Below are 14,459 nucleotides of genomic sequence, written 5' to 3'. Positions count from 1 at the left end.
TAGTGAGCCCGTGTAGGTCTTAACCTTCAGTTGTAGAGCTTGAGCCAACACACATCTTTCACTGTTCTCACACCACTTCTCAACAGCACTACATATTTGGCCAGTAACACCTGGAGTGAACTAACTGTACAGTTCTGCCCGCCGATGTCCATGTTCATCATGGAGAGAACGAAGGACACTCCTGTAAACATTGAGGCAGCACCAGCTGCTGAAACTCCGCCTCCCCATCAGGACGTTGAAAACATAGATAAAGCACTGACTCCCTCTTTCTGAGACAGCCCCATTGTCACACCAGCTCCCTTGAACCCTTACAGAGTTCCTGTCTCTCCTTAGCGTTAGGCATCCTACCCTCCTCCCAATATTTTTGAAAACATCCAATGATTGGATCCTGAGACTGTAAAATGTGGAAGTCAGAAGGAGCAAAGCCAGGTAGCACACCTATTTCTGCCTGTACCACAGAGACCTCTTCCTCCCAAGACTCTGTAGTTGTTAAATGAAGCATCTGAAAGAGCATCTGCATTTATATTCTGGGAACCCGGGCGATACTTAATGCTCAAATCAAATGACGCCAACTCTGAGGCCCACCGCTGCTCTGTAGCACCAAGTTTTGCTGTTGCCAAATGACTCAAAGGGTTGTTATCTGTGAACACTATGCACTTATTATCAAGCAAATACTCTCTAAATTTCTCAGTAACTGCCCATTTAAGAGCTATCAACTCAAGCTTCACAGAGCTATTGTTACTAATGTTTCATTCGGTAGGTTTTAAACTACGGCTTGCAAAAGCAATGTGTCTCAACTTGCCCCCATTCTCTTGCAATAATACAGCCCCTAGACCCCTCATGGCTGGCATCCGTCGCCAACACAAAGGGCTACTGAAAATCTGCATAAGCCAGAACAGGAGTTGTCATTAGAGCAGTTTTGAGCTTGAGAAAACGTTGTTCACACTCAGAGTCCCAAAATTCAGCTAAAGGCTTCTTTGGCATTTTACCTTTTTTCCCTGGGGGAAGAAGCTTTTCCACCAGCCGATTTAAAGGACCAGCCATTTTTGAGAACCCTGCAATAAACTGCCTGTAATATGAAGCAAAACCCAAAAATGACCTCAACTCAAAATTACTAGGCTGCTTACAGTCCTGCACAACAACCACTTTATCAGGATCTGTGGACACCCCCTCAGCAGACACGATATGGCCCAAGTACTTCACTCGTTTCTGAAAAAAATTACACTTAGAGAGTTTAACCTTCAATCCCCCCCCCCCCAACCGGGAGAATACCTGCTCCAAACGTTCAAGATGTTGTTGGACAGAGTTGGAAAAAAATTATGACATCATCCAAATACAGAAGTACTGATTGGTAGCGACAGTCCCCAAAAAAGCGCTCCATGAGTCTCTGAAAAGCTCCTGCTGCATTACATAAATCAAACGGCATGTGATTAAACTCAAATAAACCAAACGGTTTACAAAAAGCTGTTTTTGGCTTATCCTTTTCTGACATTCTGCTTGGTTATAGCCACTGGCCAAATCTAATGTGGAAAACCACCTTGCTCCACCCAAAGCATCCAAGGACTCCTCTATTCGTGGAAGAGGAAATGCATCTTTTCTTGGTTTTGCATTTAATAGCCGATAGTCTACACACATGCGCAATGTACCATCCTTTTTTTAACCACAAAAACTATGGGCGAGGAGTATTGACTACAGCTTTCTCTAATTATTTTACTTTATAACAAATACTTTATGTGATTACGAGCCAATTCATACTGAGAGGGAGGAATCTGTCTATAGGGCTGACGTACGGGAGGTTCATTTATGAGTGGGATCTTGTGAGTTATCAATTTGGTACAACCCACATCAAAGCCACTTTTTGCAAAAACACCACTGTACTTCATTAACAGAGCCAATGCTTGTCATTTCTCTCCCTCCTCAAGATTTTCAAATTCTGGAAGAGTCAACTTATTTACCATGGAGGTTGCCTCCTGATTCATAGTAAAAATAGCACAAGTGTGTGAATTTACAGACACTTGAATTGGTGAATGATCTCCTACAACATCAGTTGTTTGCACTGTCACAATTACCCGACGTGGAGTCAACCAAACATCAGATGTGCCCACATTAGTTACTGGTAAAAATGTTCTGCCATTCTCTGCCCTTACTAGGGAAGGTGACACCAACAATCCTTCAGGCGTGCCACTGTGTTCAGGCCCAAAGGGTTCAACCATTAGATCTATACAATGGTTTAACGGCACACGTGGGCAAGTAACAGGGACATATTTAACACTACCTGCAGGAACGCAAAGGGGTGTCTTACCCTGTACTCTCACCAGATGAGGGTCTGGAGAGCTGGCCATAGCCTCCATCACTTGGCAGTACCTCAGGACTCTTCTCAGGCCAGGTGAAGCAGACTGAATCACAGGCACCTTTCAGAGGTCGGGGCCATGTTGTTTCATCAGTTCGCAATAGAGAGGGTTAAGCACATTCATACCCAATACTCCAAGAACAGATTTTTTTTTTCTCATACGGCTGTCAGAGGGATCTTTCACAATTAACAAACACCACCGGGGAAGAGACACACCCAGGATCTGTACATCTAATTCTATATAGCCCAAATATGTTCTATTTAAGCCATTGGCTGCTTACAGGCCCAACCACCCACAATCCCTCAATCCTTCGTCAGAAAGATGAGAAAAATTATCCTTAAAGTAACTTTCTGTCACAGTAGTAACCATTGAACCACTGTCTAACAAACAAGGAACACTTTACGCCAGCAAAATTTACCTCTGCCTCAAAGCAGTCACCAATGAGGTGGCCTAGGCTGGCTTTGAATGCCCCCGGGTTCGTTTTTAGCATTAGTTGGACAGTTTTGTGCTATATGACCAGCCTGACTACACCTAAAACAAATAGGCCGCCCATCAGTTGTTCGCCGGGGTCTGGTGTAATGAGTTCTGGATGGAGGGAAATTTGGGGGGGCCGTTGCATTAATAACCAAATCCATTTGAGACTGCTGTGCTTTCAAAAGGGACATTAGTTCACTGTGTTGGGAAGAGCCTAAAACACTTTCACAAGAAGCAACAGTTTCATTTAAAATTGAATCACATCGATTACTTTTCAGTTTATGCTGGCCCCCACACTGAGCCATCCACCTAATGGATGAGAGCACAATGTGAACTTGTCAATACAACTTCCCATTGTGCTCTTGCTTGCCTCTACTGGTGGTTGGCTCTCACTGCGGTATTGTATCACTTCCTGTTCCGGAGCACAGCGGTGTTTTTCTGTATCTGTTAGCTGTTTAATCTGCGCAGTTAGATTGATCTAGTTATCTAGATTACGATTTGTTTCCCAGTGTAATCTTTACGTGCCTTAACTAAAGCACTCCTTCTGCTGAATCACCTCTAAATTATTTACACATTATTCACTTTGCGTGTTTTTAGGAATCCGCTAGCTTAGCGTAGCTACTAGCTCTTAGCCGATTTAGCATGGCGGCTTCTCCTGTCTCTCCCGCACTTTTCTGCTCTGGGTGTGAAATGTTTAGTTATTCCTCGGCCTCCTTTAGCAGTAACGGTACTTGTAATAAGTGTAGCTTATTCGTAGCTTTGGAGGCCAGGCTGGGCGAATTGAAGACTCGGCTCCGCACCGTGGAAAATTCTACAGCTAGCCAGGCCCCTGTAGTCGGTGCGGACCAAGGTAGCTTAGCCGCCGTTAGTTACCCCCTGGCAGATCCAGAGCAGCCGGGAAAGCAGGCTGACTGGGTGACTGTGAGGAGGAAGCGTAGCCCTAAACAGAAGCCCCGTGTACACCGCCAACCCGTTCACATCTCTAACCGTTTTTCCCCACTCGACGACACACCCGCCGAGGATCAAACTCTGGTTATTGGCGACTCTGTTTTGCGAAATGTGAAGTTAGCGACACCAGCAACCATAGTCAATTGTCTTCCGGGGGCCAGAGCAGGCGACATTGAAGGAAATTTGAAACTGCTGGCTAAGGCTAAGCGTAAATTTGGTAAGATTGTAATTCATGTCGGCAGTAATGACACCCGGTTACGCCAATCGGAGGTCACTAAAATTAACATTAAATCGGTGTGTAACTTTGCAAAAATAATGTCGGACTCTGTAGTTTTCTCTGGGCCCCTCCCCAGTCAGACTGGGAGTGACATGTTTAGCCGCATGTTCTCCTTGAATTGCTGTCTGTCTGAGTGGTGTCCAAAAAATGAGGTGGGCTTCATAGATAATTGGCAAAGCTTCTGGTCTTGTTAGGAGAGACGGCATCCATCCCACTTTGGATGGAGCAGCTCTCATTTCTAGAAATCTGGCCAATTTTCTTAAATCCTCCAAACCGTGACTATCCAGGGTTGGGACCAGGAAGCAGAGTTGTAGTCTTACACACCTCTCTGCAGCTTCTCTCCCCCTGCCATCCCCTCATTACCCCATCCCCGTAGAGACGGTGCCTGCTCCCAGACTACCAATAACCAGCAAAAATCTATTTAAGCATAAAAATTCAAAAAGAAAAAATAATAAAGCACCTTCAACTGCACCACAGACTAAAACAGTTAAATGTGGTCTATTAAACATTAGGTCTCTCTCTTCTAAGTCCCTGTTGGTAAATGATATAATAATTGATCAACATATTGATTTATTCTGCCTTACAGAAACCTGGTTACAGCAGGATGAATATGTTAGTTTAACTGAGTCAACACCCCCGAGTCACACTAACTGTCAGAATGCTCGTAGCACGGGGCGGAGGATTAGCAGCAATCTTCCATTCCAGCTTATTAATTAATCAAAAACCCAGACAGAGCTTTAATTCATTTGAAAGCTTGACTCTTAGTCTTGTCCATCCAAATTGGAAGTCCCAAAAACCAGTTTTATTTGTTATTATCTATCGTCCACCTGGTCGTTACTGTGAGTTCCTCTGTGAATTTTCAGACCTTTTGTCTGACTTAGTGCTTAGCTCAGATAAGATAATTATAGTGGGCGATTTTAACATCCACACAGATGCTGAGAATGACAGCCTCAACACTGCATTTAATCTATTATTAGACTCTATTGGCTTTGCTCAAAACGTAAATGAGTCCACCCACCACTTTAATCATATCTTAGATCTTGTTCTGACTTATGGTATGGAAATAGAAGACTTAACAGTATTCCCTGAAAACTCCCTTCTGTCTGATCATTTCTTAATAACATTTACATTTACTCTGATGGACTACCCAGCAGTGGGGAATAAGTTTCATTACACTAGAAGTCTTTCAGAAAGCGCTGTAACTAGGTTTAAGGATATGATTCCTTCTTTATGTTCTCTAATGCCATATACCAACACAGTGCAGAGTAGCTACCTAAACTCTGTAAGTGAGATAGAGTATCTCGTCAATAGTTTTACATCCTCATTGAAGACAAATTTGGATGCTGTAGCTCCTCTAAAAAAGAGAGCTTTAAATCAGAAGTGCCTGACTCCGTGGTATAACTCACAAACTCGTAGCTTAAAGCAGATAACCCGTAAGTTGGAGAGGAAATGGCGTCTCACTAATTTAGAAGATCTTCACTTAGCCTGGAAAAAGAGTCTGTTGCTCTATAAAAAAGCCCTCCGTAAAGCTAGGACATCTTTCTACTCGTCACTAATTGAAGAAAATAAGAACAACCCCAGGTTTCTTTTCAGCACTGTAGCCAGGCTGACAAAGAGTCAGAGCTCTATTGAGCTGAGTATTCCATTAACTTTAACTAGTAATGACTTCATGACTTTCTTTGCTAACAAAATTTTAACTATTAGAGAAAAAATTACTCATAACCATCCCAAAGACGTATCGTTATCTTTGGCTGCTTTCAGTGATGCCGGTATTTGGTTAGACTCTTTCTCTCCGATTGTTCTGAGTTATTTTCATTAGTTACTTCATCCAAACCATCAACATGTTTATTAGACCCCATTCCTACCAGGCTGCTCAAGGAAGCCCTACCATTATTTAATGCTTCGATCTTAAATATGATCAATCTATCTTTGTTAGTTGGCTATGTACCACAGGCTTTTAAGGTGGCAGTAATTAAACCATTACTCAAAAAGCCATCACTTGACCCAGCTATCTTAGCTAATTATAGGCCAATCTCCAACCTTCCTTTTCTCTCAAAAAGTCTTGAAAGGGTAGTTGTAAAACAGCTAACTGATCATCTGCAGAGGAATGGTCTATTTGAAGAGTTTCAGTCAGGTTTTAGAATTCATCATAGTACAGAAACAGCATTAGTGAAGGTTACAAATGATCTTCTTATGGCCTCGGACAGTGGACTCATCTCTGTGCTTGTTCTGTTAGACCTCAGTGCTGCTTTTGATACTGTTGACCATAAAATTTTATTACAGAGATTAGAGCATGCCATAGGTATTAAAGGCACTGCGCTGCGGTGGTTTGAATCATATTTGTCTAATAGATTACAATTTGTTCATGTAAATGGGGAATCTTCTTCACAGACTAAAGTTAATTATGGAGTTCTACAAGGTTCTGTGCTAGGACCAATTTTATTCACTTTATACATGCTTCCCTTAGGCAGTATTATTAGACGGTATTGCTTAAATTTTCATTGTTACGCAGATGATACCCAGCTTTATCTATCCATGAAGCCAGAGGACACACACCAATTAGCTAAACTGCAGGATTGTCTTACAGACATAAAGACATGGATGACCTCTAATTTCCTGCTTTTAAACTCAGATAAAACTGAAGTTATTGTACTTGGCCCCACAAATCTTAGAAACATGGTGTCTAACCAGATCCTTACTCTGGATGGCATTACCCTGACCTCTAGTAATACTGTGAGAAATCTTGGAGTCATTTTTGATCAGGATATATCATTCAAAGCGCATATTAAACAAATATGTAGGACTGCTTTTTTGCATTTACGCAATATCTCTAAAATCAGAAAGGTCTTGTCTCAGAGTGATGCTGAAAAACTAATTCATGCATTTATTTCCTCTAGGCTGGACTATTGTAATTCATTATTATCAGGTTGTCCTAAAAGTTCCCTAAAAAGCCTTCAGTTAATTCAAAATGCTGCAGCTAGAGTACTGACGGGGACTAGAAGGAGAGAGCATATCTCACCCATATTGGCCTCTCTTCATTGGCTTCCTGTTAATTCTAGAATAGAATTTAAAATTCTTCTTCTTACTTATAAGGTTTTGAATAATCAGGTCCCATCTTATCTTAGGGACCTCGTAGTACCATATCACCCCAATAGAGCGCTTCGCTCTCAGACTGCAGGCTTACTTGTAGTTCCTAGGGTTTGTAAGAGTAGAATGGGAGGCAGAGCCTTCAGCTTTCAGGCTCCTCTCCTGTGGAACCAGCTCCCAATTCAGATCAGGGAGACAGACACCCTCTCTACTTTTAAGATTAGGCTTAAAACTTTCCTTTTTGCTAAAGCTTATAGTTAGGGCTGGATCAGGTGACCCTGAACCATCCCTTAGTTATGTTGCTATAGATGTAGACTGCTGGGGGGTTCCCATGATGCACTGTTTCTTTCTCTTTTTGCTCTGTATGCACCACTCTGCATTTAATCATTAGTGATCGATCTCTGCTCCCCTCCACAGCATGTCTTTTTCCTGGTTCTCTCCCTCAGCCCCAACCAGTCCCAGCAGAAGACTGCCCCTCCCTGAGCCTGGTTCTGCTGGAGGTTTCTTCCTGTTAAAAGGGAGTTTTTCCTTCCCACTGTAGCCAAGTGCTTGCTCACAGGGGGTCGTTTTGACCGTTGGGGTTTTACATAATTATTGTATGGCCTTGCCTTACAATATAAAGCGCCTTGGGGCAACTGTTTGTTGTGATTTGGCGCTATATAAAAAAATTGATTGACTGATTGATTGATGTAGTCCAGCTGGGGTTTTGCATTAACCAAGTCTCTCAATCTTATTTTTAAAGCTTGATCTCGAACACCATCACAAAATTGGTCACGCAAATCTTTTGAGGCAGCTGCTGACGGAGCCTGAGCATCACTTTTAGTAATCCTGTCCATCAAATCCATCAGGGAATGTGAAAAATCAATCAAGGTCTCACCCTCCAGTTGTTTATGGTAATAAAGCTGGCACTGTAGCACTATGTGTCAATGCATATATTCATAGACCTCTTTCAGAACCTTAAAGATAGAGTCCATACATTCTCTTTGTGGCATTGGCAAGAATTTTGTCTCTGTGCGTGCAGCACCCTCCAAATGATCATAAACAATTTGATCTCGTTCTTTTTCTGTTGTATCTCGTATTTGTGCAAACTGCCTGATCTACTCAATCCATTCATCCAGAGTCCAAGAGTCGGTATTATCCACCTTGCCTGAGAACAATGGCAGCTTTCTATCCTGCTGCACATATATGACAGAGGCATGTGTCTGTCGAGCAGATCCCCTACCTGTAGCTCCTGACGAGGTGGATGGGATTTCTGAGTCCATGTTAGTAGCTGTCAATACTAAAAGCTGATTTTCCAGTTCTTTGATGCACTGTGACATGACCCGCTTCTCCGCCTCATGAGCCATGGCTGCACAGCTCAAGCCAATGCCAAACCACAGTCACAACAGTCACTGGCGCATAACCTCTCCCACTGCCCCTGCACTTGAACTTAATACAAACCCAAATAAAACAACCCCCCAAAAAATTAAATGGTCACTTCCTACAAAATCCTGTTTGTGATGCCAAATGTTACCAGCTTGTAGATATGCAGACAGTCAGCAATATAGTTTATATTATTTATTTGCACTCAAAATAAATACATCACATTCCTGCGTCAACTGCGCCACCCTGAGGACACTTTGTGAACAACCCAATTACAAACACCAGTGTCAACCACGGCAAAACCACAAACAAACCAGTGCACAGCATTACATCACAGCACTTCAGAGGATTGGGTGACAAAAGTTCACCTCGGCATTTCAGGTTTAGGGAAGTGACCAAAACAATAAAAACATAAAAAAACAAACAAAAATAAACTAGTTTGTCCGTCCTTACAAACATGGGCGCAATTTGGTGGGGGATAGGGGGGACATGTCCCCCCCATCTTTTCAACCACGGGGCACAGAATATGGTATGTCCCCCCCCCCACCTTCTGACGTATATGTGTGTACTTGAAACATGCTATGCCAGTCTTATGTGCAAAACCATGTCAGAATAGTATCTTTGTTTCTGCAAGTTTGAATTTTTAGCAGCATTGACTTGTTTACAACACCTGTTTCTTGTTTGTCACATTCATAATTTTCTGGGGCTGCATTTGCCCAGATATGAAACCAAAAATAGTTGCCTCTAGGGACTAGTGTCTACACATAAGTATCAATGGACCATATGCTAATTTACTAAATTCTGAAAGTTAGAAAAGGAAATCAGAAAAGCTATCTGGGACCTCAGAAAGCCCATCTGCAATTATTGCTTGATCTCCAAAATCAGTCTATGCAAGCGAAATTATGTTCAGTATGAGTGTTGTCATTAGTGGCACTTCAAAATTTAAATTCATGATAAGTAATTTATCTTAAACTTATGATGTGTTGTTTTTTCAAACTTATGCAAAAACAAATCTTGAGAAAAAAAATACAGTATGCGATAGTTAATAATTATTAAGAGCCTGTTCTTTCATATTTATGAATACATTTTACCACATTGCAGTTGTTTTTTTTAATGAAAACTCAACCTATCATTCTTTTTGAGTTCTACACATGTGGTGATACCTTATTTACAGGATGTTAATAAAATCAGTGCTGGCTATTCTCAGAATAAAGTACTTATATCCACAGTTTCAAATTGCATAAGTCAAATGGTGTCCACTTTATGGTCTTTTAAAAACATTAAAATTACTGTTCTGGATGTTCAGAATGCATCTGAGCTTATCTAGAAACCATTGGCTTCTGGGGGCCTATGGCGGCCCCCAGATCCCCGGCCTATGGGCTTCGGCCCTGCGGGCCTCGCACTTTGCCCCCCCAGTTTCTAGTTCTAAATTGCGCCCTTGCTTACAAACACTAATTCTGACATCAACAGACTAAAATGTAGATGGACTAACTAGGGAAAAAACAGAACACAACTACAAGGACAGCAGAAAACAGTGTATCACTGTAAGAGAAAAAACAAGGCAAATCAATATTTAAGTCCCAACAACTTTAATAAAACTCTTATGTAGTAAAACAGATGTACCTGTGCGTCGAATTCCCACACACACGCACATACATACGTCTCACTTCTAACTGCATGTGTTGTTCAGCCAACATGAAGCGTCCAGTTAAATGCAACCCTGCCATAAAACAATAAAAAGATTTACTTCTGTGTTAATAATTTAAACCATAAAACAATAAAAACTCACCAAACAATTTGTTGCATCAACACAAAGCATGGACCCATGTAATGCCCCGACCTCCCACGGAAACTGACACTTGCCACCCCACTTCCACTTCTTATATGAGTCCATGGGGAAACAGCGACACCCCACAGTTCCACCTGCAACACAAGTACATTAAAAGAGAAATTACTGAAGATATGGTAAAATCAAGAAAATGCCCTTGGACCCCAGAGGGTTAAAGGGGACCTCTGAGGTTTTTCAACCTGGGGTCTATTTTTAGATGCTTTTTGCTTCAGCTTTTCATTTAGGACGAACATGATTTTATTCCATCCAGCATTTAGCTTTAGAAAAAGATTGTTTATTGTTACTGTACATACAGGAAAATTTGTCTTCTGCATTTATCCCATCCAAATTACAGATAGATACAATCCAGCTACGTACTAGGAGCAGTGGGCAGTCACATTTATGTACCCAGGGATCAGTTCCAGATGTAGAGTTGCTGCCTTGGTCAAGGGGAGCCCTTAACATGCACACTTTTGATGGTGGGAAGAAACTGGAGTGCCCAGAGCAAACCCACACAGACACGGGGTCAACATGGAAACTCAACACATAAAGGAATTAGGTGTGGATGGATTTGCATCCTAGACCTTCTTGCTGTGAGGCAAGATCACTGACCACTGAGTCATAGTGGTGATGGTTAACAGCATCATGGCCTCAACAGGTTCAAAATCTAAGCATACAGTGTAAGCTTAAAACATCACAGTAAAACCCTCCTTGTCACAAGTCAATAGGCTAACGTGTCATTGGACCCGTGGTCGGGGCGCTGCCAGGGATTTTGGGCCCCATGAAAAGAAACCTTACTGGGCCACCCCCCATATTATTTTGTCAGTATTATACTCATATTAGGGGCCTTTCTGGGTCCTTGTCAATCATGGGCCCCTAGAATCCTTCTCCTTATTCTCCCATTTTTGGCAGCCCTGCCAGCGGTGGGCCGTCATGGCAAGCTTAGTAACAGCGCTCTCACAGTGTCCATGTTTACAGAGCAATGTGAGTAGGTTCTTGTTTCTGAAGAGATGACAAAGGGATACACTCATGAGTATTTCTTTTGGAAGTTTCCAAGAGCCATTGGTTGCAGTGTGAGATATGTCCTGTGAGATTGACATCACAAGTCGTTCCACATGTGCTGTTGGAAGTAATGATTTTCCTGATATTATAAATGGCAACAACTTCATTAGGAACCAAACTGATGAAACCGTCTAGATCTGCAGGTTGAGGAGGCAGTTTCAATTCTGGGCATGCATCTTGACAGTTTCTCACAGCAAGATGCAGACCATTGAACCCAAGTGGAACAACTCTTGCACAGCTATTTGTACATCAACTTGTAGACAGTGTGAGACTTGTACATTGGCATCACAGAAGGACAGATTGTTGCCATGTTTTTCTCCAGCTTGGCTTTCAGATGCTCACTTTTGTAGTTCCCATTTGCATAGGGAGTCGTGTCCAGCCGGTCGACATATGTTTGTCTGAGGTTGGACAGTTTTAGTTGTCTCTTTGTCTGCTATATCTCCCGCCCCACCACTGCACATACAGCACTGAAAGCTGATGTATGAGCTGTGACATAATCTGCTTGTTCTTCATGCGATTTATTGTCAGAACTCCACCACTTATGGAGTTGATGAATATAATCAGTGAGACATTTGTTGTGATATTTCACTTTACAAGACAATATGTCATATCCTCTTATGTATGTCAAGAGTGGTCAGTAGGTGGTGTTGTGCAGTGAGTATAATAGCAGTTCCTGCTGCCAAAAGAAAATCTAACCACCAGGCACTGAGGTTTTACTCACTGCACAGCACCACCTGTTTGTCTCCTTAAGTGACAAATTAATTTTTCAACAGAAAACAAGGTGATGGTCAGTACCTTAATGAAACTACGGGAACAGTTTGGTCAGACTCCTGCAAACTGTTTGTTTCCCTCTGACAACAGGAAAGATGAATCTAAGGAGCCCATTGTCGAGGTGAGAACAGAGGAAGAACACACCCCGACCCAAGAAGGAGGTAGTCCTCCTGAACCCAATGAGACCACCCCGCTGACAGAACCTGAGTGAGTATGAATCAGAGTGGAGAGTGGATCAAACATATCTCCATGTGTATGACTCCAAGGTACTCTCAGACTCAGTCAACCAGGTTTAAGCTTTGATTCTTCTGTTGTACACATACACACTTCTGTGCATGACACAAGATACACGAACACACTGGATGTTGGTGTCAGGATCACAGTCTGTCTTACAGATGTGCACAACATCCAGTTTACATGCACATCAAACATCATGACAGTGATGTGTGGATATGAAGTGCATCGTCCATTGTGGCAGTCCCGTGGTGGTGAGGAAGATTGTTTCTTGCGCAATTTCTGGATGGTGTATCTACATCCAGAGTCCATCTAGAGACACCTGTGCATGGTTTTGTTTAATGTGGGAATTTTATTGCACGTCGACAGACACACAGTCCTTGACAGATCCTTATCCTGGTCTGATGGCTGGGAAATCCCAGATGATTGGGGTCTGACGACCTACTACAGCCTTCATCCGTCTTCACAGCCGTTGGGTTACAACCTGTCACTTTCTCCGCCTGACCCACCATTGGGGACATCTTGTTTCACCAGAGCACCATTAGCTGTCTCATTTTCAGGGTTCTTGTTCGGCCTTCATGGTCACCTTAGTGGCCATGGGGCACACAAGGTCCCCATCATATTTCACCACAATAGGCAATCCCCAACTTGATCTGTTACCCAGATCTCACAATGCGGATGAGGGGTTGGATTTTGACACCCCACGTGAAGTGCATACCTAATCGGTCACTCAAACGAAATAATGTCATTCTGCACATTTTGTGATGATACTCGCTCTTATCAGCAACATGAACTCACTTGGTGCAGCTCAGCTCCTGAACAAGCTACAACACCTGAAACATGCTGTCAATAAGAGTTAGCCGGTTATCTCATTAGTCTGTCACCCATAGAACTATTTATTCCAATATTACAGCTGACCATTTTAAGTACATGCACCGGCCGCTCATTCAGAAGCTCCAGAGATAAAGACAGAATGGCTGATAGAAATACTTCATTCTACTTTATGTTCGACACTAGCTTGCTAACTGAGAATATTCCAAATATAAACATTAAGATTTATGATGATTTCATGAAAACAAGAAACACCCCAGCAGCATCCTTATACATGTGTGACAGGAAAAGAATGAGGTTTTTTGATGTCTCCATTATGTGACCATCCTGTGAAAATCTCTAAAGTAACCATTTATTCTTTTGGGAGTGTATATTTTTACTGTTTATCATGGGTAACCAATGTAATTTCTTTTTTTAAATTTCATTTATTTATTTATTTATTTCATTTAAAAGACATTGCAACATCAGCATTCATCATGAATGAAAAGGAGAAGAAAGAAGCAACAGGTTATCATATCTGCCCCCTTTAAGACACAAAATCAACAGCACCAATTCAGAGCTGTTCACACAGACATCTGATCAGTTTCAGAATATTACAACATAACAAATAAAATGACAAGTAATCATAACAATACTAACAATAACAAAACAATACATACTAATAAACAACAATACTACTCTACAGAGTTATATTTTTGCAACAAAGAAGACTTCAATTTTTTTTAAATACATAAATGGACTTGGAAGTTTTAATTTTACAATCAAGACTGTTCCATAAACTGACACCTTTGATTGAAATAAATAGTTCCTTTAAAGTTGTTCTAAATCTGGGTTTGGTAAAAACCTCAGTTCCTTTTAGTTGATATTTACTTTCTCTTTTAGCAGATTTATTTTGCAAATTGTTTGGTATTTTTTCTTTATGAGCTTTATACATAACTTTTAAAACGTTGTATTCAACCAATTCATTAAATTTCAAAGTCTTTAATTCTTTAAATAATGAATTTGTTGGGTCTCTATGTCCACTTCCACTGATGACTCGAATGGCTCTTTTCTGTAAAAGGAAAAGTGGATTAATGTAGGTTTTACATGTACTTCCCCACACTTCAATACAATAGGTCAGATATGGAACAATCAATGAGTTATACAATAGAAACAGTGCACTTTTATTTAGAGAATCTTTAACTTTATGTAACACAGCTATAATTTGGGATACCTTTACTCTGACATCATCAAT

At 41.5% G+C, this 14,459-nt stretch overlaps 1 protein-coding gene across 1 annotated transcript in view; it reads left to right on the top strand.

The window, feature by feature from the left end:
• ncam1a (neural cell adhesion molecule 1a) overlaps nucleotides 1-14,459 on the top strand; it is a 947,827-nt gene that overhangs the window by 903,220 nt on the left and 30,148 nt on the right. Inside the window, 1 exon segment of the mRNA XM_034177824.1 lies at nucleotides 12,251-12,367. Within this exon segment, the coding sequence (XP_034033715.1) occupies nucleotides 12,251-12,367 (117 nt within the window).

The sequence above is a fragment of the Thalassophryne amazonica genome, chromosome 9 (assembly GCF_902500255.1).
Source record: "Thalassophryne amazonica chromosome 9, fThaAma1.1, whole genome shotgun sequence".
Taxonomy (NCBI): domain Eukaryota; kingdom Metazoa; phylum Chordata; class Actinopteri; order Batrachoidiformes; family Batrachoididae; genus Thalassophryne; species Thalassophryne amazonica.
The sequence above is the reverse complement of the archived record's forward strand: the minus strand, read 5'-3'. Positions and strand labels throughout refer to the sequence as shown.